The 25,707-nt window shown below is 43.0% G+C and overlaps 1 protein-coding gene across 1 annotated transcript in view; it reads right to left on the bottom strand.

Moving 5' to 3' along the window:
- The window catches only part of SLC12A8 (solute carrier family 12 member 8), a 119,923-nt gene extending 101,043 nt beyond the window's left edge, over nucleotides 1-18,880 (bottom strand). The window contains exons 1-4 of the mRNA XM_012808391.2: nucleotides 18,854-18,880; nucleotides 17,396-17,542; nucleotides 13,631-13,822; nucleotides 3,705-3,936 (exon numbers count right to left, since the gene is read on the bottom strand). Of these exons, the coding sequence (XP_012663845.1) occupies nucleotides 3,705-3,936; nucleotides 13,631-13,822; nucleotides 17,396-17,542; nucleotides 18,854-18,880 (598 nt within the window). The remainder of the gene's footprint in view (nucleotides 1-3,704; nucleotides 3,937-13,630; nucleotides 13,823-17,395; nucleotides 17,543-18,853) is intronic.
- Nucleotides 18,881-25,707: the final 6,827 nt, after the last annotated feature.

The raw sequence follows: 25,707 nt of genomic DNA, 5'->3' as shown, positions 1-25,707 counted from the left end.
GGGTATGGGAACTGCTGTACTATCTGGTCAACTTTCTGTAAAACTACTCTAAAAATGAGTTCACTAATTTAAAAAAAAGTTAATACCAGTCAACTGAAGGAAAAGTAGAAATAAGGCAATCCTGCCATACAAAGTTTCAACAGAACGATAATCACTGTTAACCCTCAGGCACAGTTCCTTCTAGTCTTTTTTCACATGTCTATGTATATGGATTTTTTTTTAAGAGTTGACATCATTCTGCTAAACCATTCCGAAGGTTCACAGTTTGGTTTCAGTTTGGATTTTTAACCGCAAAGAAAGTAAGAAAGTAGCCCATATAAAACATCAGTGATACCAAAAACAGATTCTAGAGGGGCCAGTTGCTATGGGAATGATTGAAAATAAATTTCGTTTCACACTACACTGTGCTAATGTATTGACCAGAAGGAAAGAGAAATATTTGGCAACTTAGAAAAGTAGCTAAGAAAACTTCTAATCAAGAAGGAAAATGCCTCAGCTTGGTGTAAGGTTTCACAGAGGCCAGTGGTGTTCCCCTGCAACTTAACTAATCATGCTCTTTTAGCAGCCCCGTCAGTGGAAGGGGAAGGCAGCTGGGAATCAGGGACTGAGTGGGACTCTCCTTCTCCTTTGCTGATAGTCTGACAGCCAAAGGCCAGTAAGTTTCCTGTAGTCTGTGGGCTGTTGAGCAGGGTGGTATGAGGCCAGGAAAATACCACCCTTGCCCTCCAACAGAGATGCTCTACATATTTATCAAGCTAATCCAGGCTTAGGTGATCAGCACGGACACCACACCGGCCCTTAGCACTGAAGGAAGCCCACGGTACTGGATCATGGGGCAGTCTGGTGGGGGCGGGGGGGTTGGAGAGGGACCAGGATGCCAGAAAGTAAAGGACATTCAAGGAGTTCAGGGGAGTGACAATTTCCCAGCAGGAGAATTTTAACATGAAGAAACGGTAAGACCAGTGTGAACCAACTGAATTCTGACTTCCCTATAACCAATATTTTTATAAAAGCCTTTTTAGTCATAGCAGGGGCAGCCTCAGAGGGGGAAAGCAGAGCTGCTATCACAAAAAAGACCCCACGTAGTGTGAAAACAGGCCCAGCTTCTCACCATGGGGAACAGCTCGGCTTCAGCATCAAATAGATCTGGTTTTGAATCCCAGCTCTGCTATCATTGCCACAAACTATTTAATATTGGAGCCCCAGTTTCCTCACCTGTAAAATGGATATAATTACTCGTACCTCAAGAAGTCTTGGTAAGGATAAAATAAGCTATGAAGACTAAGCACAATGCCTGGCATACATTAAGCGCTCCGTCAAATGCATTTGCCATGACTAAGGTGACCAGACGTCCCACTTTTGGTGGGACAGGCTTGATTTTTAACAATTTGTCCTGTATCCTGCAGCATTTTAAAAAGTCCCAATTTTTGGAAAGAATGCACAACAAACTAGGGAACAGCAGGAGAATGGGAAGGGAATAGACAGTTTTTGGCTGCCATGTGGCTATTTCACCAGGATATGAGTTTTATATTATTTTTATTAATTTTATAATGTTAAACTTTAATAATAACAAATAATTGTTGAGAACTGATTATTGAGAACTGCTTATCAAAGTTCACATTATTGATCAGTTGTTAGAATTCGACCACCATTGTTTGGACTTAATGAATAATGGCATTTTTTGGCATTGGCAACCACGAAAACATTTTGTAACTGTCTCTCAGACGATACACATCGTACTGTGTGCTAGTGCTAAACAAGTGATGTCAACAAATCAGCTATTCAGATAATTTAGGTAAGTAATTTATTTATTTATTTCATGAATTTACCAGACAGTACTTGTATTATTTGTATTTTATAGTGGCAGCAAAAAGTCTAGCACTGGCCTTGAAAGTGACACAACTTACAAGGTATCATTATTTAAAAAAATATATTGATAAGGAAAAGGTTAAATCTTGGACATCAGCAAAAATCACAATAGAGAACAAATGGTTAGAAATATTTTATCATTTTGAAACAAACCATGTTCCATACAATAATGCACTAAAAATTGTGGGATATGTGCTGCCCTTACCAGGAACTAATACTGTGACTGAACACATTTTTTCTATGGTAAATAAAGTGTGAACATCAGAAAAATCACAATTAAGTGTTGAGACTTTGAAAGCCATTTTATATGTGAAATATAATTTAACAAATCCTTGTGAAAAATTTCATGACCTTTTAAACAACGACAGCAATCTACTAAAAAAAATTCACTCAAATGAGAAATATGCCAAAGAATAAAATAATACTATACATAATTTTTTAATGTATTATATTTGTAAATTGTACTTAGGTTGAAATTAAAAATATATATTACAATACTATTTTTGAGTTCCATGAAAATTTTTGTTGCTCCATATAGACCAAATTTTTAATTAAGAACCCCCCCACCCCACCCTGGTCAATGGTGTCCCACTTTACCAATGTTAAAATCTGGTCACCTTAGCCATGACCACCACCACCACCATCAAGAGGTTACTGTCTGTGCTGCAGGATTCTTTAAAAACACAGCTAGTGGCCCTATCTCCCCTTCCCTGCCATATTCCAATGTAGATGCCTGGTCACCATTGCCATATAAAGACAGTCCCTTAAGGGCAAAATATCAAGCAGCTGGATCCCAGGAGGCTCTGTAATTTGGGGAGGAGCAAAGACTTTTGGTGTGGAACCAACCCAAATCATAAAGTTACAAAGTTACAGACAGCCGGGTAATAGCTTTAATAGCTTCTCCCCTAAGGCATAAGAATTTAGGATTAGAGTTGTCAACCATCCTGAAGGATGAAGAAAAACCCAGGGTTAGATTATACAGTGACTGACTGCAAATATATGATCCCATTTCCAAAGGATGCAAAACTATATCTGGATGCTTTGCCTTTTGGGGGGGCCCAAGTGATCCTCTTGCCTCAGCCTCCCAAGTAGCTAAGACTACGGGTGCCCTCCACAACAACAGTCTAGTTTTTGTATTTTTAGTAGGGAGGGGGTCTCACTCTTGCTCAGGCTGCTCTTAAATTCCTGAGCTCGAGGGAGGATCCCACCTCAGCCTCCCAGATTGCTAGGATTACAGGCGTGAGCCACTGAGCTTAGTTAATGGATTCATATTTTTATGTTGAAAAAAATGTTACACAGAAAACTATAAATAATCAAACATATATCTGTCCCTATCACCCAGAAATGGCAATTGTTAACATTGGTTATATCAAATCCAAGAAGGGGAGAGGAGGGGAGGGAAGGGGAGGGGAGGGGAAAGAAGGGAAGGGAAGGGAAGGGAAGGGAAGGGAAATGAAAAGAAAAGAAAAGAAAAGAAAAGAAAAGAAAAGAAAAGAAAAGAAAAGAAGGCAGATAAAATTATTTTCTTCCCTACCCACATACCATAATTCTTGCCTACTCTTCCATCACTGTCAGGAATTTGATATGTATATTTACCCATCCAGTTCTGTCTTTTTGTTTTACCTACATTTTCTGGCTTTTTTAAAAATAGAAAGTAAATAGAAGAATACACAGCAAATGTGCTATTGTGTGAAGGGGAGCTTCCAAGCCCATGAAGCCGCACCAAGGCTCACCCACTCAGGTGATCCCCAACAGCCTATGGGAGGGAGGGGGTGTGGTCTGCAAACACCACCTGTGAACAAAGCAGCACAAATGCATACGGCTGTGTGGCTTACCTGGGTCCAGGTGGGTGAAAGAGCCCACCACGAAGTCCAGCGTGGACACGGCCAGCAGGAACAGCAGCAGCAGTTGGAGGCGGATTATCCATTTGACACCTGCTAGGTTAATCCCCAGCAAGGCCAGAAGCACCACAACTGAAATTCCTCGCACAGCCCAGATATTCCCGAGGCCCAGCAAATCTGAGATGGATTCAGCAAAGCCGGTGATATACATGGCACCTGCAACACACTGACATGCGAGTCCAGGTAGGAAGAGTCAGCAAGACAGAGAAGACTGCAGAGCCCCCAGGCAGAGCCGCCGGGCACTGGGAGCCCTGCTCCCCCCTCAGCACACTCAGTTGGGCCTAGCTCAGCACTTGGGACCTGGTGTGGGGATAAACAGTCCCTTCCTGCCTAGGAACCTGCTTCAGGGCCCATTTCTGCTCAACATCTTCACTAGGGAATGAATGCTGAGCCCAAGCTGAGAGCTGGCTGTCCAGCATAAGATGAAAAGACCAAGGGAGGAAGAGGCCAAAGAGGCCTTTAAATTTCTCTGTCCACGTTTCCCAAGGACTAAATACAGAACAAGAGCGCACAGGGGGCCCACTTACAGAGCCATAAAAGGGCACTGCAGTGAGCCATAGTTTTTACCTCCAGTTCTTTGTAGGTCAGTATTATTTTTAAAATCATCTAAAACTTGGAAATAGAAAAAAAAAAAGTAAGTAGCACACCTTTTTCAATATCATATGTGACAAAGCCTACCCAAAGATTACCTAGGTGACTGAACTTAGTTTGACTTACTATTTGCTATTGATTAAACGTATTAAATGTCCCAAACTTAATGAATTACATGTTGATATATAGATTTTTTTCCAAGTAGAGATGCAAATAATTTCTGCCCAGTGGAACAGAAGATAAGGGTTTGCTGTCCTCTAAGACATTAACAGTTTTGTATCTAATACAGCAATCTTATCCTTACATGTATTTATGAAGTTGTCTAACTATGAATTTATGACTGGTCTCTTCCCATCTCATGTCTTCCCCTTTTGCTCTCTATCATTTTACTGACTCCTCCATTAATTCATTCATTAAATAAAATCTGTGGGGCAGCACCTGTGGCTCAGTGGGTAGGGCGCCAGGCCCATATACAGAGGGTGGAGGGTTTGAACCCAGCCCCAGCCAAACTGCAACAAAAAAATAGCTGTGAGCTGTGACACCACAGCACTCTACCTAGGGCAACAGAGTGAGACTTTGTCTCTAAAAAAAAAAAAATCTGTGGCACATAGTTATTTTATATTTGCCTCATAATCATAGTTTTCTCTTTTGGGAACTATTTGAAAGATCATTTCAAATTAAATCACTGAAAATAACACTTTCCATAATTCCTTAGCCTTGGCCCCCTTCTCTCCTCAGATTTGTCCCTTCACTGTCCCCAGGTCCACCAGGTCACTCTCACCACTGTAGCCTTGCCATAGCCATTCTCCTAGGGAACAAATTCAAATCCCTCCTTTCCCACGAAGCTTTTCCTCATCCCTCTTTTCTAAATAAGTATGATGCTTACTGCCAGTGCCATGTAAGTTTGACTTCCTGTCTCACCACTAAGAATGCAAACATCTTAAAAAACGCAAACATCATAAAATTTTTTATGCTGATTACACCTCTTAAAATACCCTGCATTTGCTAAGTATGCAGCGAGCATTCAATAAATACTTTGTGATATGCTGACCACATGAAAAGTGCTGTAGGAAGCAGGACCACAAGCTTCTAGCCCTTTTGTATAAAGGCCAGAAGGGTAATGATATGACTTCTGTATTTGAGGGGGGCTCACGAACAAGGCCATTCTTCACTGAAATCACCTTACTTTGTAACTAGGTATATAACATCTTTGTCACTATCATCCAAATTTACACACTTAGCTTAAACAGTTATTCTAGCCCTTTCAATGTCCCATAGTAATAAGCATTTCTATCTATATTTGGACGAAGAGGGAAGCCCAGGAGATGTGGGAGAAATGCAATCATCTCTGAGACAGAGAAAGAAAGAGGGAGGTGGGTAGAGAGACCTACCTATGTTCTCCTGCATTCATCTCAGAACCCAGAACTCCCCCTAACTAAACAAGAGTGTGATGGTGATAATGATGTGGTTCCATCAGGACATGGCCAGATCAGCAGGACTCTTCATGGTCAGATTTATTTAAATTTTTAAAAATAAGTGAAAAATATGTAGTAATGACTATCATTTACACGGGAACTACTTTCCCCGGCGTCCAATTTTGCCTAGCATGCCCAGAATGAGGCTGGAACTTAAATGTGATCATTTGCATCTGAAGTTTCCAAACCAATTTTCTTTTCTGGCAGGAGAATAGAATTTATTCACATGAGAGAGGCCAAGCTGTAAGTGCTGCCTTTTGTTCCCAGTAACTCAAGTAGAATCCCTCTTTCAAATTTGTACCTAACATTGCTTTTTAGCCCAAAGATGCTAGCAACGAGAAAAAAAAATACTCTCTGGGCTGGCACGGTGGCTCACACCCGTAATCCTAGCACTCTGGGAGGGTGAGGCAGGTGGATAGCCTGAGTTCAGGAGTTGGAGACCAGCCTGAGCAAGGGTGAGACGCCTGTCTCTACTAAAAATAGAAAAACTAGCCAGGCATTGTGGCAGGCAATTGTAGTCCCAGCTATTCAGGAGGCTAAGACAAGAGGATCACTTGAGCCTAGGAGTTTGAGGTTGCTGTGAGCTATGATGATGCCATGGTCCTCAACCCCAGGTGACAGAGTGAGACTCTGTCTCAAAAAAAAAAAAAGAAAGAAAGAAAGAAAGAAAAGGACTCTTCAAGATGCTTGTAAGAACATGGTAATGAGGAACACAGACTGGGAAGCCAGTGTCCTTGCGACTTGAGAAAGTGTTCTAACCTCTCTGTGAAACACAGATAATAGTACTTACTTCAAAAGGTTACTGTGAGATTTAAATGAGATAATTTATACAAAGTCCTAGAATAATATAAGCTTCATAGAGTTACAGAAATAATAGCCGCCGGCATTATCATCCTTAGTTATCAATAGCTATTGAAGAAGAAGAAACAGTTGCTAGTTATGCATATCAAAAAATACTTTGTTAATGCTAAATAGATATTGGCACTGGGAATTTGCAATATAAATTGTAAATAAACGTATATGCCTGTAGTCCCAGGTACTTGGGAGGCTGAGGCAGGAGGATCCTTGAGCCCAGGAGCTTGAGGTTGCTGTGAGCTAGGCTGAGGCTAGGAGACTCTAGCCTGAGCAACAGAGTGAGACTCTGCCTCAAAAGCCAATAAATAAAATAAAGGTTCTTTAAACCAAAGAGACTTACTTTAAGAGAAAGCAATTATAGTCTAAAATTAAACTATCTTTTCAAAATCTAAGAGTTTGAGAAGAGGCGAGGGTATTTTGAAAAATGGGAAAGTATAGTTGTTGTAGAGATTTCATATTTGGGCAGTAGAGGAGCTAGTAAACAATGTGTCCTGGTTGGGAAGTATAGAAAAAGTATTAAAGACAAATATAAGTTTAATTATGGCTTCTAGGGTAGAATGTAACTGCTAGCAGAATTAAAAACAGAGTAGAACTTCCAAATCAACAAAAATGCAATAGAAATAAATTTGATCCCATTGACCATATCAGGAGAAATGAGAAATAAAATTTCAACTTATCTAGAAATTAATGAAAAGGAGAATATCTTATTCTAAAACTCTAGAGGCACAATTTAACTTGTATTCATAAGAAAAAAAAGAAGAAAAGAAGCCAGGCACCATGTCAGGCACATGCCTATAATCCCATCTACTTGAGGGGCTGAGGCAGGAGGATGACTTGAGCTCAGGAGTTTAAGACCAGCCTGAGCAACATTGCAAGACCCCATCGCTATAAAAAATAAATAAATAAATAAAAGGAAGGGGGGGGGAAAAGTATAGTTTTCAATTTTTTATTAGTTAAATAAGGAAGAAAGAGGAAAAAATTTAACTTAAGAAATCATGAAAAGATCAATGTAAAGAAAAAGAGAGTACAGAGAAATATTTAAGGAAATATGAAATTAATGAAATAAAAGAAAGAATGCAAAAAACAAAAGTTGATTCTTTGTTAAAAAATCAATTAGACAAGCCCCTGGCAGCCTGATTCAAAACAAAAGAGAAAATGCAAAAATGTAGACTATCAGTACTAAAAAAGCAATAAAACTACTGATACAGAGGAGACTAAAAGATGGAATAAAATATAGAATTGTGCTATAAATTATGGAATATTCATATTATACAACATTAAACAACCACTTAAAAAGCATTGGCTTAAAACACTGACCAAGAAGAATGTCTATGACAATGTTGAGTGAGAAATACAAGTCAAGAAATAAAGTATGAAATTTGTCTCCGTTTTTATAAAAATAAGCAAAGCAAAAATGTTATAAAAACAAGCATAGGCCAGGTATGATGGCTTACACCTATAAGCACTCCAGGAGGCAGAGGCGAGTAGATTGCCTGAGCTCACAGGTTCGAGACCAGCCTGAGCCAGAGTGAGACCCCCATCTCTAAAAATTGCTGGGCCTTGTGTCGGGTGTCTGTAGTCCCAGCTCCTGGGGAGGCTGAGGTAAGAGAATGGCTTGAGCCCAAGAGTTTGAGGCTGCTTTGAGCTGTGATGCCACAGCACTCTACCCAGGGTGACAAAGTGAGACTCTGTCTCAAAAAAAAGCATAAATGTCATACAAAATGTAATATGAAGAGGGACAGGTACCCACAGAGAACACTAGGTATTTCTACTGGGCTCAAGCAATTCCCTTGCGTCAGCCTCCTGAGCTTAAGGCGGGGGTGGGGGGGGGCAAGGAGCACTCTTTCTTTACATTATCTCCAATGTGTTAACTGGCTACCATGTATATCATTTTATAATTGTCATATACTTTTATAAAGGACAAAAAAGGCAAACACATTAGAAGTACTTGGCTCAGCACCCATAAATCAGTGGTTAGGGTGCCAGCCACATACATGGAGGCAGGCAGGTTCAAACCCAACCTGGGCCTGCTAAACAACAATGACAACTGTAACAAAAAAATAGCCAGGCGTTGTGGCAGGCGCCTATAGTCCCGGCTACTTGGGAGGCTGAGGCAAGAGAATTGCTTAAGCCCAAGAGTTTGAGGTTGCTGTGAGCTGTGATGCCATGGCATTCTACCCAGGGTGACAAAGTTGAGACTTTGTCTCAAAAAAAAAAAAAAAAAAAGAAGTCTATTAAGTTTATGTAAAAACTAAACTGGGGTACATTATGGCCCAGACTGGCTATCTATAAGGAAGCAGTCTAAGAGTCAAGGCCTTCATCAACACTTGACTCATGACAGTCTACACAGGACTGGTGTGAGCTCCAGTCAGCCTTTGAGACAAGTATGTTCACTCAGGGACTACCAGGCCTTCCCCAGAACATTCCAACTACACTAGATGCATCTACCTTCCAACCTCAATTCATTTTTTCTTTTCTTTTTTTTTTCAGTTAGAGTCTCACTCTTCACCCTGGGTAGAGTCGTGCTGTGGCATCATTATAGCTCACAGCAATCTCAAACTCTTGGTTTCAAGTGATCCTCTTGGGTCAGCTTCCTGAGTAGCTGGGACTACAGGCACTTGCCATGACCCCCAGTTAATTTTTCTATTTTTAGTAGACACAGGACCTTGGTCTTGCTCAGATTGGCCTTGAACTCCTGAGCTCAAGTAAGCCACCCACCTCAGCCTCCCAGAGTGTCAGGATCATAACTGTGAGCCACCGCATCCAGCCCTCAACCTTAATTCTGCTCTTACTTGGAAAACTTTCCTGAAAATTTGTTTAATGTGTAAACATGTCCAGATTTTATATTAGATTTTTAAAGTATTTTTTATTACCTCCTAAAGTTTATAATCACAGGCATTCTTTTCCCTTTCCATTCTCTGCCAAGAAACTTCTGGCTCCTTCTTACTAGAGGCAAGATGTGTCACCTTAAAGAGAGAAGGTGGCCTTCTTTCAGGTTGCAATACCTCCATCCCACGGTATTTTATTTTAGCAATATTGCCTGTTCACAATCATAGGCATTTCTCCTTTCATCTTTGAGTACCTACCTAGAAAACCAGATCTATCTCTCAACATCCCTCCCCTTCTGACACAAGCTCTCCAATTTTAGGCTGAGTCTGGTGGATTGACACATATGTCCTGAATATGTGTTAATTCATAACAAAAACTCCAAACCTATATCAAGTCTACAAAAACTTTCCACCCTCCATTGTCTTTGTACAGAGTCCAGCACAGAGCATGTCAGCCACTAATAAATGCTTTTAGCTACGTCAGTGCAACCTGAAGCTAGATATTTTGGTGTCCTGGATAAGCAGCCCTAAAGAAGCCCATGGGCCCATCCAGGTGAGTGGAGCAGGGAGTGAGAGGTCCCTAGCCTGTCCTGTCTTCCACTGGCCAAAAAGTCTGGCATGACACCAAGGCCTCAGAGAGATGAAGGGGGGCGGGTTTACGGGGTGCAGGACAATAACAAGATCATATAAGCATTGAAAATCATTATTTTAAGTGTTTCTACCCCTAAATGTTGATGCTTTAGGGCAAACTCGCTTGCTGCCCGTTTTGGCAAACAAACTTTCTTTGGGACACAGCTAAGCCCTTTTATTTTTAATGTTGCCTGTAGCTGTGTTCACACTACAACAGCAGAGTTAAGTCCTCATGACAGTGACATAAGACCCATAAAACCCAAAATACTTACTGTCTAGCCCTTTATAAAAGTTTGTCAACCTCTGCTTAGGGGGCAAAACCAGGCAATCTGCTTCAGGAATCATTAAAAATAAATGAATGTGAAGTAGAGAGTTGGGATCTGCCTCTCCCAGGGAAAAGGGACAAAGGGGGGTGCTCTGACTCGGTGCTGCCTCAGACAATTGCCCCACCAGGGAAGAAGGACAAGGGCGAGCACTTCGTCTTGGAGCTGCCCCAACCTTAAACCTACCCAGAGCAACTACCACACCTGAGTGAGGGAGGAACCCCTGCTAATCTGCAAAAGGATGCAGGGGATCCCCAGCCAGAAGGCCGGGCAGCCCAGGCACACTAGGATTTGGAAAGTGACCTACAGTAACCTACGGCTAATTAATTATCATATTGTTAACCATCCATCAAGGTGGTTCCATGGTGATGTCTAAACCATGAGGAGGGCTCAAGATAGACAGTATAAAACAGGAACTCCAGACCATAACAAAGGCCTTTTTGTCATAAGGAACAGGGTCACAGGCAAACATATCTTGCTCTGTAAACCTTTCTCTTCTGCAACAAACTTTGTTTCACGCTTGCCTTGCTTTGGGGGATCTGGTCATTCTTCAGCCAACGGCACACCGAGAACTGAGAACAGAGAACCCAGACAACTGCCTGAACCCAGCAAACACCCTCATGGCCCGAGAGGAGGGGCTGAGTCGTTCTTAAGGACTAGGACTAGGGAGGCTCGGAACCCTCAACCACAACGAGAACTCAAATCAACAACCTAATCTGTCACCATAATAGACTAGAAAATGAAGAGCAAGCTAAACCCAACGCAAGGAAACAGAAAGAAATAATAAAGATTAGAGCAGAAATAAATGGAATGGAAACCAGAAAAATAATAGAAAATAACAAAGCCCCAAATTGGGTTTTTTCAGATAAATCTTTATCCAGTAAGACAAAAGGAAAGAGAAAACTCCACTTACTAAAAGCAGGAATGAAAGGGGAGAGATTACTACCAACCTTAGAAAAATATAAAGGATTATAAGGGAATCACAAACAATTAATATGCCAGTACATTAGATAAAAGATAAAATGGACAAATTCCTAGAAAGATACAAAACATTAAAAATGATTTGACGAAGAGCTGGGGTTCATGCCCATAATCCTAGCCCTCTGGGAGGCTGAGACAGGTAGACTGTTTGAGCTCAGGAGTTAGCGTGAACTCTAACTGAGCAAGAGTAAGACCCTGTCTCTATTAAAAATAGAAAAACTACGCGGAGCAGGGTGGCTCATGCCTGTAATCCTAGCACTCTGGGAGGCTGAGGTGGGTAGATCTTCTGAGCTGAGGAGTTCCAGACCAGCCTGAGCCGGAGTGAGACCTTGCCTCTAAAAATAGCCAGGCATTGTGGTGGGCCCCTATAGTCCCAGCTACTAAGGAGACTAAGGCAAGAGAATTGCTTGAGCCTAAGAGTTTGAGGTTGCTGTGTGCTATGACTCCACAGCACTCTACTCAGGAAACAGAGTGAGACTCTGTGTCCAAAAAAAATTTAAAAATAACTGATTCAAGAAGAAATAGAAAATTGGAATGTGTCTATATAAGAGATTGAATTCATAATCAAAAAACTTTCCACAAAGAAAAGTCCAGGACCAGATGATTTCACCAAATGTTTAAAGAAGGAACACCAATGCTTCAGAAACTCTCCCAGAAAAACAGACGTGGAGGGAATGCCTCCCAACTCATTCTCTGAGCCCAGTATCATCCTGACAGCAAAACCAGACAAAGACATCCCAGGAGAATTACAGACTGATAGCCCTCATGAATATATACACTAAATTTCTCAACAAAATGCTAACAAACCAAATTCAGCAACACGTAAGAAGGGTTATGCAGTAGCCACACCTTGATCAGGGACTCCCAGCCCTGGTCAGCTTCAGACAAAGCTGGGGCACAGCATAGATGCTGACCAGGGACTGCACAGGCTCCTCAGGCTGTGGCTGCCTTCTTATTTGCAAGCGTCTTTCCTTCCAAGTCAGCCCACCTAAGGGAGTCTCTCAGTAATCCAGCTCTATATCCAGGGGGGTTCAGCCTTGGTCCCCACCTATGGCACCTGCTCCTAGAGGCTAGCTTGCTGTCTTCCCAAAGGGTAGGAAAATGAAAACTTTGTTTGCCCATTTGCCCATCTTTCAGCCTATCTGGCAATAAAATAGCAGAAAAGTAAAAAAAAAAAACAAACCCAAAAAATCTATATACAAATCCCCAGGGTAGTAAAGTAAAATGACCATTTATTATTCACCTCTCAAACTACTATGCTTAAAGATCTTTCCCCAGAAAAGGCAAGTGCTTTTTAAAAGAGCAGTGACAATCCCTCTGCCGTCCTGCATCTGTCCTACACACACACACACACACACACACACACACACACACATGCACGCACACACCGACCCTTGTGCTGTTAGAGAATCAGACACATTTATGCTGAAATACCCTGGCCCTGCTGCCTAAAAATAAAAGAAACCAAATTGGTGCTTTCTTTGAGGAGACTTTTGGACTCTTACTTAGACAAATTCTTTTCTTTAAAGTGTTTTTCAACCACTCATCACCCTTTGCACTACCATAAAAAAGCCTTTTCAGTCCAAGAAATGCTTACAAAGAAGTGTTTCTTAATATCTGCGTTTTGTTTCCTCAGCATTAAGTCACTGTCCCTGTGTCTGAGCTAAATAAGCCTTCGGATTTCTGCATGCTCACTGGTTTGCTGAGCGCTTCCATCTTCCCCCGAGCAGCTTCTCATTAATATTCTCCTTCTCAGACAGAGTGTCCACACAAGGGCTCTCCGCCTCCCCGTGAAGGCCACCTAAGCTATCAAATGCGCCTGCGAGCTCCAGCTCATTTAAGAAGTGCCTGCTTTCTAAAGAAAGTCCTTTGAAACAAGCAAAATGCTCCCTCTTTGGAGCAAAAGTGCCCCAGGGTCCACCCCACCTTGCTGCCAGCTAGGGGGCGGCCACTGTCATGCACAGCCCTCCCTAGAATGGGCAAAAAGGAGGATGCTGGCCTCCCCAAGGCAGGAGTGGCGGAGGGATAGTGGGCTGGACTGAGGGGTCAAGGCTCTGGGGTGTGGCTTGGCTCTGCCACTGGGGCACCCTCAGAACCCCAGCCTGCTCCTCTGTAACAGGAGGCAATCGTCCCCACCTTCAAGGCAGGGAAAGGGCTCCCAGGTGCAGCAGCCTCACCTGTCCGAACACGTAGAGCAGCCCAATCGTGCCTCCCGTCTGCCCGCCGAGCACGGAGGAGATCATGGAGTAGACGCCGCCACTGCCCACACCACCATGCTCCCCAACACCGATGCCAGACAGCACGGTGACGAGGGCCACCAGGACCACGAAGGACACCAGAAACATGCCCACGAGCACTCCTGTGTTTCCCTGCAGCAGAACAGCGAACGGCAAGGACAGATGTCAGGGTCAGGAGAGGCAGCCCCACAGGAAGTGCCTCCCCCATCTCCACAGCCCGGGGATTGCTGTGGGGGCACAGAAGTGAGGCCAGCAGAAAGGGACAAAGCAAGTGCCACCAGAGCCAAATGTTCTAAATGAAGGGGCTTCAAACTTTTCTATGACTCCAGTGGCCTGGCCAGTTTGGGTTTCCTTCCCCCAGGACGTCCCTTCTGTAATACTCTCACATAGTGGGCCCAAGGTAGGAAAGCCCTTTGCCCACTGCCCTTCAGAGGCCACTGGGGGAGGAAGCTCTGGGGACATGCTGCTCACCTGGCTTTGGATTTACCTGCCAGGGAGACCTGGTCGATTGGAGAAGCCAAAGGCCAGGCTGCGTGGTGGCCCCAGCCCCAGTGAGCGTCCCCTTCCCTCCATTGGTGGGGAGCTATGTTTTTTTCTTTCTCAGGATTTTCTCACTTATTTTTTAGCTTGAAGTACTGTGGGCATCTTTATTAACTACCTCAAACTCTTTGGAAAATAAAACAGAATATAAATAAAATGCAAATGTATGAAGTTAACGGTCGTGCCAGGGTACAATCAAATAGCTGTAACACAGAAGTAGTCCCTGCTACCTGCACAAATTTCTGATATTTGTGTCTGACTGACCTCGTAGGGGACCAGGACTGAGAAGAGAGGTCTCCCAGAGGACACCTGGGTCTAGAAAGAGATGTGTGTCCACAGAGAAGGGAGGCTGTGAATCCATGTCGCATACTGGGTGTGAGAAAACCCAGTGAGTACCTTCAGCTGTGCCTGCCATGGCTTAACCTCTGTGCCAGGTTCCTCTTCTGTAAAATGGAGATGACAGTGGTATTTATTTTATAGGTTGTTGGGAAATACATTTTAAGAGGGTTGAATGCATTTAAACATGCGTTGAATGCCATCTGTCATATAAGTGCTTGATAAGTCTTAGCTGCTACTATTATTATTATGCAGCTTATAAATATTCTGCCTACTCACTTTCCTCTTTAATGGCTAGATGGCAATATAAGGGTATCTGTGGGCCCTCTCTAGAAAATGACTGCCAACAGTAACGTAGGAATGTATACAAAAACTCAGCAACTGCCAGATGGTATACAACGCTGGCGGGATTCTCTAGGTAGTGGTGGTAATGCACGATCTGGTGGTGAGACCAGGGGAGGGAGAAGAACCAAGAGGGCTCCCCACCCCCAGCCCCACCTTCCCGGCACACAGAGGCTGGCAGGCTGCAGGAAAATGGGTATGGCATGGCTGTTACTCATTTTGCAGATTGTATATTTTTAATGAAATTACATATTACTGTTTTCTTCCTTTGTCCATGCTTTCCAGTCTTGTGCATGTGATAATAAAATAGCTGGTACCATAACATCTTTAAGTTTTCGTGCCAGCACTGCCACCTTATCGTTTTCCAAATTACAAGTATGTTACCAAATTATTCTTTAGAGTTAACATTTTCTATTTTAAAATAATTTTGACATGACCTCTACTTATTTTATCCCCTAGAAGCTCTCTTATCATTATTATTACTATTATTTTTTAAGACAGATTCTCACCATGTCACCCTTGGTAGAGTACCCTGGTGTCATAGCTCTCAGCAACCTCCAATTCTTGGGCTTAAGCGATTCTCTTGCCTCAGCCTCCCAAGTAGCTGGGACTACAGGCACCTGCCACAATGCCAGGCTATTGTTGGTTGCAGTTGTCATTGTTGTTTAGCAGGCCCAGGCCAGGCTCAAACCAGCCAGCCTCAGTGTATATGGCCAGCACCCAACTCACTGGAAGCTCTCTTATTTTTGACATTTTACATTTGCCTTTGTTTTCATGATCATAGATAATTTTTTGAGGCAAAACTAATGTGTGAGCTAGTTTCTGATCATTTTAGGGCAAAAGGGTATATTTGTGTGGTAGATGGACTCATGGCATTTGAACTCTTATATAATCTCCTACCCTTGAGTCTGGGTTGGACCTAGTACCTCTCTTTTTCAAGTGTGCAAAGATTTTATTAGTCATTCAAAATGATCACATTAGCTTTAATTTACTGAATAGTTCCTAAAGTGCAAAATTAGATGTGTGATTTTAGGTCACTTATTTTATCCATGCAGTCATTCTAGTCACTTTTAATGACTAGAGTATTGCGGAAGCAATGGGCTGTTGATTCTGAGATTAGAATATAAAATGCTGTGGTTTCCATCTTGGGCATTTGCTTGCTCTCATTTTCTCTCAGATTGCTCACCCTGGGGGAAGCGAACTGCTGTATAATGAGCCAACCCAATGGAGAGGCCCACATGATGAGGACCAAGGCCTCACAACAACTACTCCAGTGATCCTGGAAACAGATCCTCCCCCAGTTGAGCCTTCAGCTGTGACTGCAGCCCTGACTGACAGGCTGACTACAGCCTCATGGGGGATCTTAAGCCAGAGGCACCCACCTAAATCACACCCAGATCCCTTAACCATGGCAATGGTGAGATAATGCATATTTGTCACTTTAAACTGCTAAGTGTTGGGGCAATTTGCTATGTAGCAATAGATAACTAATACAATTTGTACTTTCACTTTGGAGATGGAACTAAAACTTTTGGATAGCCAGGTGCAGTGGCTCATGTCTGTAATCCCAGCACTTGGGAGGCCAACTTGGGTGGATTGTTTGAGCTCACAGGTTTAAGACCAGCTTGAGCCAGAGCAAGATCCCATCTCTAAAAATAGCCAGGTGTTATGGTGGGCGCCTATACTCCCAGCTACTTATGAGGCTGAGGCAAGTGAATCACTTAAGCCCAAGAGTTTGAGGTTGCTGTGAGCTATGATGCCATGGCACTCTACCCAGGGTGACAAAGTGAGACTGTGTCTCAAAAAATAAAAAAAATTAAAAAATAGATAAATAATAAAACTTCTGGTTTGCCCTTAAAAATAAAGTTCAGTGTTAGGGATAAAGAGTGAGGAGATAAACTAGAGACAGCATGTACCTGTGTCTCCTTCCACCTCTCCATCACCATTCCTGCACAGAGCAGAGCCAGGGAGCCCAGGCTGCCCCTAATCGGGGCTCCTCTGCCACCGGAGTCAGAATGATGGGCCTCCCTTGGCATAGGGCTGGGGAGGTGCTGAGCAGTGAGGTGGCCCCAGAAAGGGGAAAAACAGAGGTCCCCAGGCCTAAGACTAATTGCCAGGAGGAGGAGTCTGAGCTGCAGGCTTTGTGTTTGCACAAGTGGGAGCCTCTATGAGTGTAGGGTAGTGGTCAGAGGCATAAATCCTCAGCATCACACACAGAGGTTTCAGACCCCAGTATAAGCTTTCCATGCATTAATTTAAAAAAATCTCAGACCCACTCTGGCTGCGGCTAAGGCCAAGCCTTGACCTAGGTCCTCAGGATGTGGATTTAAAAGCAGTGCTAGCTGGTCACTGTGCTTGACTCTTGTTTCATATTTTAGGGGCATCTGTGCTTTGAGAATCTGTTGTCTGCTCTGTGGAATGCCAAGAGTGAGGGGGCACCCTCTCTTAGGCCCACAAGTACCTCCAGGCCACAGGCTGAATACTTACCACCAGCCAGCCAGTCCTCAAGAAAAGCACAACCCCAAAAATGTTGATCATGCATGATGTGAATACACCATCCCAGGTCCCAAACAGCACTGGCTCCCATACAAATAGCTGGATCTTCCACCAGGGCTGGGGCTGGGCCAACACCCCCTGAAAATAGAGCACATGGAAGTCAGCTGCATTCAGGAGGGCCAGAGAGGCAAGGGGAGGGATGGGAAGGAAGAGGAAGTGGAGGAGCAAACAACCTGGTTCCCAGAAATGCTGTTCTGCCACTCAGGCAGGACAGCATTTCCCCACCCCTTTGCATGTAGGTGTGACTGAGTTCTAGCTCATAGCCTGTAGGTAGAAGCACTAGGTGACACTTCTGTGTGAGTGTAGGATTCTGGGCTCCAGCCCAGCAGTGGTCATGAGCCCTTGTCATCCTCTAGTCCTAGGGGTGACAGCAGCCTCCAGCAGTCACTAATCTTCAGATAACCTTACTTTACACTTTTTGCTCCTTTGGCCCTTCTAACACCCTGTAACCAATCCTGTGTATTTAATTCCCTCTGTTTAACCTACCTATGGTGGTTTCTATATTCCTGACTGAATAGGCCATGTCTAAGACTCCTTCCCTTCCAATACCCCAGAGATTCTAAAGCATTATCTGGCAATTTTTTAGAATCAGAGGCTAATTGGTGATTAAACAGATCCCTTGCTCATTATCCCAATTTAGAAATAACAGAGGCACTCATAAACACACAAATGGAGGCTGGACAGGTGCAGTGGCTCATGCCTGTAATCTGAGCACTCTGGGAGGCAGGTGGATTGCTTGAGCTCAGGAGTTCAAGACCAGCCTGAGCAAGAGCTACCCCATCTCTGCTAAAAAGAGAAAAAACCTGAGATAAGAGGATCACTTGAGGCCAAGTTAGAGATTGCTGTGAGCTATGATGCCATGGCACTCTACCTAGGGCAAAAGCTTGAGACTCTGTCTCGAAACAAACACACGCACACACACACAAACAGATGGAAATCTTTTAATAAAAATTCTAAAACCTTGTGGAAATACTAAAATGATCTTTTAGAGGGTGGTGAGGAGAAGGAGCCAATGCAATGGCTGATCTTTATTGGAAAGAAGAAACTTCAAGGCACATTTTGAGTAAATTAGTGCAGGGGCTCAGTGTGCCAACTGGTGGGGCCCCAGTTTGTAATGTCTCCCCAGTTTGTAATGTCTCCACCATTAGGGCGCCACTGGGCCTCGCCTTTTGTGCAGCCTGAAGCAGCTGCTGGTACTGTCGTCCTCGTCACAGATAGAGCCCACTATTCACTTGTTGGTGATGGCAGGGACTAAGTTGTGGTCTTCCCTTGTGCCTGCAGCTGCTTTCGGGGGCAGCATATATATTGTCTGGATCCAGTCCCTTTTGTGCAGCCATCATGACCTCCTTCTCCAGCCCAGTCACCTCTCCTCCTCAGTAAGAACACTACAAGCTGCTGGCGGCTACCCATCTCCATGGTTCCCTATGAACTACCAAGTCACGATCTCCAAAAGTGGTAACACTGGGGGAAGCTTTTCTTCCTCCAACTACCAAGGCAAATTTTTTGACATTTTTCTAAAAGCAGGTCAGAGCTCGTTCTTCTGGAGGTAGGCGCAGGTTTCAAGGGCGGCTGGGCCACTCCCCATCCAGGTTGCAACCTCCTACCAAAAGGATCTGAAACAAAACCAGCGGCAACTCCTGATGTGAACACTCTTATGTAGGGTTGGTAATTAACCTAAACCCAGGCATCTGTAGAAACTCCCAGTACCCTTGAAAGGACAGCAGTGGTAAGTGGTTCCCCAGTGGGTGGAGTGAGTAAAGAGGGAGAGGCACCCAGCTCAGAGTCCCTGTGTGCAACGAGTCTGTAACTGGTGAGCACGTGTGATCTGTAAACACAACAAGAAGGCAGAAAAATCAAGACTGGAGGAAAAAGTCTAAGATCTAGAGTCACAGGGGTGGGGCATCTGAATGGCTACAGACAAGGGATACAGCCATGATCTAGGACCAAAGGCTGAGGCCAGCTACCTTTGCTCAAAACAGAGAAGAGGATCCCAGCTCCTCTTCTTCCTCTGGCCATGCACTCACAGCTGGAGAAAGAGCCTTAAGAAATATTCAGGGATCTCAACTGAGCCACATGGGACAGATGGGCCAGGGGATTCCTTGGTGTCCCTGGTCAGGCCCTGACTGTTGAGTTCTCAATTCCATGCGTATCACTGTTCATCTGTCTCACAAACCATGAATGAGGCATCTCCCGGAAGTCAGTGTGAGAACAGGCATCCTGGCTCAGAGCAGTCTCTGCCAGCCTTGCTTGTCCTTGAACAAATGGTACCAAGGGACCTGTTCGGTGAATGCAGGATTGTTTTCCAGCATTCTAATCTCAACATTCAGAACATGGCCCAACTTCCTGTCTCTGCTTGTGTTCAACTTCCCATCATGGCTTGTTACAGGCCTACTATTTATTAGGAACAGCCATAACAGTAACTATCAGCAACGAAAAGGGTTTCAGAGTCTAACATTCTGGACTTTGTGTAAGTGCAAATGGATCTGTTTACCCATAAAATGGCCTTGGTGATTTTAGAAAACTTACTCAGTGTCTTTTATCCCCCCACCTTCATCTTTCCACTCTGAAGGCTGGCTTGTTGATGTTCTGGCTTTCCACTGGTATGGGAAATGCCTTTCATTGCCTTGCTGCTGTTGGACTAGCAAGTCAGCCTTGAGGGTACTTTACAGCGCAGACAGAAGCTTTCAGGAACCCTTTCTTTACCCTGAGAATGCAAATATCACTGGTTTGAAATGGGTTTGGAGACCCAGCCCTGACACTAACTTCAGGATGTGTAGTGGGGTGTGTCTTCCCTTTTCACCAAGTGACAAAAGAATATAACATAATCTTCCCACCATCTGTGCATCAGAGGCTGGGCAGGAAGAGACTGGGTTTGACTATAAGGGTGCAACCCTGACCCTCTTAGAGAAAAAGAGACACTACATCAGGCTAGTGAGAGAAAGAAGGGAGGAAAAGAAGAATCAAAAGCACAGAGGAAAGGACAGAGAATGAGATGGAGGGTCCTGGAATAAAATGCCAAACAGGTAATATAGAGACCCGAGGGATATTTCCCAGGCCCTCCAGAAATGCCACACTGGCTTCCAGACATCCACTAGAAGTGCCAGGTTGGGTGTCCTTGTCCTCCTCATTGGTCCCTTGTCTAGCCTTCCCACCTGTATGATGCCATTCAGGCTTTTGCTACTGCCCAGAGTTAACCACTTAGGACAGCACTGGCTGAACAATGAAACCGCTACTGCCACTTGCTAGTGGTGGAAAGATGGCTGCTCCACCTCCCCAGCTCTCGCTGGGGCCTGATGGCCCCCTGCACTTCACTTCCGCTCTAGCTCTGATGGGCAGAGCCACACACATACTTTGTAGTTGGCTCTCCTGAGTCCTCACACTTAACTCCTTCCTCTCCTGGAGGGTGAGGAACCCCCTCTCATAAATACTCCCTCCTGCAAAGCCCACAGTGGAGACAGCCCCTCAGTGCCTCCACAAAGTCATCTCTCTTGTCTGGCGGAGTGAAGGGGAGAGCTGGGTGATGGAGTGAAGTTTAGGCCAGGTCTGGGCCACCTCATTAAGCCTAGGGAAGTGTCTGGTCCCAAATGTTGGTAGCTCTTGGACCCTTGCCCTCAATTCCAGCATAACAAGACTTCCATTCAATATCCCGCACAGGGTGTGTGATACGCCTGGCAGGGGGCTACTGGGAAGCAGTGATAGAGGCTGAGGAGGGGATGTGTGTCCCCACTACACATCCTGACAAATCAGTCCCCCAGAAAGGGCTCCTTAAAACATGCTCAGGGGCAAGCTCCTCTCTTTCCCAAGGCTCCTAGGCCTGGCAGGGGCCAGCTTAACAGAACCCAGGGGTACAGCAACTTGAATTCCAGTCCCAGGGGTGCAGAGACTTGAATCACCCCTCCTGCCGCCTGATTCCCCAGGATGAGAAGTCGGGTGTCAGTCCCTCTGAGCGCAGGGAAACCATGACCGCCTACTGGATGCTTTTATCACTTTAAGGAACCAGGGCTCTTTGAGGAATTCACTGATTCAGGCCTGGGGCAGAGAAAGTAGAAAATGAATGGCATATCTTGTACCAGAAAGTAAGAAAGTGCTCAAAAAAAAAAAAAAAAATGACAAGGATGTGTCAAAAGGACATAGGAGCCAGCTTGAAGGGCTCCCTCTAGCCAAATCTGGCATAGTCACCAAAATAAATGATGGCAATAGAATAAGAATCGGAACCCATATGTAGATAAATGAATACATTAAAATATGAGCAAGAAGAGAAAGCCCTCTCTTACAGTGGAAAGCCAATTATTATATGTGGAAGGAATTATGGAAAAATCACCATATTGTAACTATCACAGTGATAATTGATTCTGCCAAGAATCACTAATAGATGCTAAAGCTCATCAGTAAAAGATTGATGAAGAATAGGATACTTCCATGTATCAAAGTATCCCAAACATACTGTTATGCAGAAAAAAAAAACCCAGCACATTATTTATTAATTACAAAGGATTAGTAATGTAAAGTGGGTTAACCTAGCAGACATCACCTTAAATAAGTTACCAAAGTTAACATCACTGATCATGGGAAAAATGAAAACTACGTGCCTCTTGAGATGACGCCTGGAGAAGGACAGAACGTCACTGCTGTAGTATTATTGCCAAAAATACAAATGAAAACCTAATTGTGATGGATCATGTCCCGCGCCAAAGAACATTCTACAAAGTAACTGGCCTGTGTTCTTCAAAAAATGTCAAGGTCATGAGAGACGACGAAAGACCAAGGAACTGCTTCAGATAAAAGGAGGCTGAAGAGACATAACAACTTATGGGATGCATGATCCTGAACTGGACTGTAGTCCAGGGACAGGGCTGGAGGGAGCCATAGCTCAGTAGTGGGATAACTGGCAAAACTGAGGAACTGCAGACTAGATAATAGGATTTACCAATGTTCAATTTCCTAAACTTGATAAATATACTGTGGTGAGATAAAAGAAAATTCTTGTTCCTTGGGGAATATAATATACACTGAAGTATTTATGGTGTTTGTGGATAGAGGAATATAATGTCTGAAAATCATTTCCAAATGGTTTAGGGAGAAGGTTAACATGTGGTAAATCTGAGTCAAGTGGTAAATCTGAGTCGAGTATAGGATTTTTTTTTTTGCACTATTGCAACTTTTCTTTAGGGTGAAATTTTATCAAAATAAAGTTTAAAAATAAATAAATAGGTTGCACAACATTACAAATAAATAGGTTGCACAACATATACAACATTGAACTGTATACTGCAAAATGGTTAAGATGGCCAGCTTTACATTCTGTGTATTTTACCACTATAAAATATTGGATAAATAAAAACTTCAGTAAGAGCTATTTTGTAATAGAAGCCTAGATGTTATTTTTTTAAAATTAGCTTATTTACTCTTTTACTCCTAGTTATCCGATAAGGAACGGGTATGTGTACTTACTAAATGTGAGTCAGTTCAATGAATGAATGAATTTTCCTTAGAAAGTGACGTTCGGTATTTCTTTTAAGATGGCAGAGTATTTTCTTACCTTCCAAACTGGCATGGAAATGACAGAAAAGGTGTGCTGCCTTCTTAAGTATGAAACTGTAATTATAACAAGAAGCAGGAACAAGCACCACCCACGCGTCAGACTTTTGGAGGAATTCCTACAGAGGGCCTTGGAGGGGGAGAGAATAAGCAGAGGTAGAGCTCCTCAGGGACTGCGGTAAGAGCTGTCTTCCAAAGCACCCAAGCACTTCCAAGTTCAAAGCCAGCTCAACCTAGAAGCAGGCATAGGCCATAAGCAGTGACTGAGTATAATGTTAACTTGAAGGCTTTGTTGCTTATCTGGAAGTAACATATGTGACACAGCATAAAAGATTGCTTGGGGGGGGTGGCGCCTGTGCTCAAGGAGTAGGGTGCCAGCCCTATATACTGGAGGTGGCAGGTTGAAACCTGGCCCCAGCCAAAAACTGCAACAACAACAAAAAAAATTTGCTTAGGGAATTCTTATTATATTTGCTAAGGACGGGAGTTGGTAAATGCACCAACGCAATTGCGGAGTTCGTACATTTCACATGAAGTGGTACAATATGGACTCTAAACTACGAAAAGTTTAAAATGTATATTTAATCCCAAGAGCATCCATTCTCAAACTGTTTGGTCTGAGGGCCCTTTGCCTTCTTAAAAATATTGCCTTAGGTGGATTGTAACTACCAATAGTTGCCATATTAGAAATTTGGGGAGAGATATTTTAGATATTTACTAATTCATTCTAAAGTAATAAACCCAATTCTTATTAAAATAAATGATATATTTTCATGAAAAATAACTATTTTCCAAAACAAAAACATACTGTGAAAAGAGGGGCCTTGTTATACATTTTGCAAAACTTTTTTTATTTTTTTTAATTTTTATTGTTGGGGATTCATTGAGGGTAAGAAACCAGGTTACACTGATTGCTTCTTACTTTCCCCCACCCCTCCCTCCTTCCTTCTCTCTCTGTTCTCCCCTTCTCCCACCCCCATCACATCCTTAATTGTCCCATATCAAAATTGAGTACATAGGATTCATGCTTCTCCATTCTTGTGATGCTTTACTAAGAATAATGTCTTCCACTTCCATCCAGGTTAATACAAAGACTGTAAAGTCTCCATTTTTTAAAAATGGCTGAATAGTATTCCATGGTGTACATATACCACAGCTTGTGGGCATTTAAGCTGTTTCCACATTTTGGCGATTGTAAATTGCACTGCAATAAACAGTCTAGTGCAAGTGCCCTTATGATAAAAGGATTTTTTTCTTTCTGGGTAGATGCCCAGTAATGAAGTTGCAGGATCAAATGGGAGGTCTAGCTTGAGTTCTTTGAGGCTTCTCCATACTTCCTTCCAAAATGGTTGTATTAGTTTGCAGTCCCACCAGCAGTGTAAAAGTGTTCCCTTCTTTCCACATCCATGCCAGCATCTGCAGTTTTGAGATTTTGTGATGTGGGCCATTCTGGCTGGTGTTAGATCATATCTCAGGGTGGTTTTGATTTGCATTTCTCTAATAATTAGGGATAATGAGCATTTTTTCATATGTTTGTTAGCCATTCATCTGTCTTTTTTAGAGAAGGTTCTATTCATGCCTCTTGCCCATTGATATATGGGATTGTTGGCTTTTTTCATGTGGATTAATTTGAGTTCTCTATAGATCCTAGTTATCAAGCTTTTGTCTGATTTAAAATATGCAAATATCTTTTCCCATGTGTAGGTTGTCTATTTGCTTTGGTTGTTGTCTCCTTAGCTGTACAGAAGCTTTTCAGTTTAATTAAGTCCCATTTGTTTACTTTTGTTGTTGTTGCAATTGCCATGGCAGTCTTCTTCATGAAGTCTTTCCCCAGGCCGATATCATCCAGTGTTTTTCCTATGCTTTCTTTAAGGATTTTTATTGTTTCATGCCTTAAGTGTAAGTCTTTTGTTAATCTTGAATCAATTTTTGTGAGTGGAGAAACGTGTGGGTCCAGTTTGTCTTTTACATGTGGATATCCAGTTCTCCCAGCACCATTTATTAAATAAGGACTCTCTCCCCCAATGTATGTTCTTGTTTGGTTTATCAAAGATTAGGTGGTTATAAGATGTTAGTTTTATTTCCTGGTTTTCTATTCGATTCCGAACGTCTGTGTCTCTATTTTTGTGCCAGTACCATGCTGTCTTGACCACTATGGCTTTGTAGTACAGCCCAAAATCTGGTATGCTGATGCCCCCAGCTTTGTTTTTATTATTAAGAACTGCCTTACCTATACGGGGTTTTTTCTAGTTCCATACAAAATGCAGAATCATTTTTTCCAAGTCTTGAAAGTACGATGTTGGTATTTTAATAGGGATGGCATTGAATCGGTAGGGAAGTATAGACATTTTAACAATGTTGAGTCTTCCCACCCATGAGCATGGTATGTTCTTCCATTTGTTAATATCCTCTGCTATTTCCTTTCTTAGGGTTTCATAATTTTCTTTATAAAGGTCGTTCACCTCTTTTGTTAGATATATTCCTAGGTATTTCATTTTCTTTGAAGCTATAGTGAAGGGAGTTGTATCCTTAATTAGCCTCTCATCTTGACTGTTATTGCTGTATACAAAGGCTACTGACTTGTGGACATTGATTTTATATCCTGAAACATTACCGTATTTTTTGATGACTTTCAGAAGTCTTGTGGTTGAGTATTTGGAGTTCTCTAAGAATATGGTCATATCATCAGCAAAGAGGGAGAGTTT

Source organism: Otolemur garnettii, unplaced genomic scaffold (assembly GCF_000181295.1).
Source record: "Otolemur garnettii isolate 467f Iridium unplaced genomic scaffold, OtoGar3 scaffold00089, whole genome shotgun sequence".
In the NCBI taxonomy this organism is placed as follows: domain Eukaryota; kingdom Metazoa; phylum Chordata; class Mammalia; order Primates; family Galagidae; genus Otolemur; species Otolemur garnettii.
The sequence above is the reverse complement of the archived record's forward strand: the minus strand, read 5'-3'. Positions and strand labels throughout refer to the sequence as shown.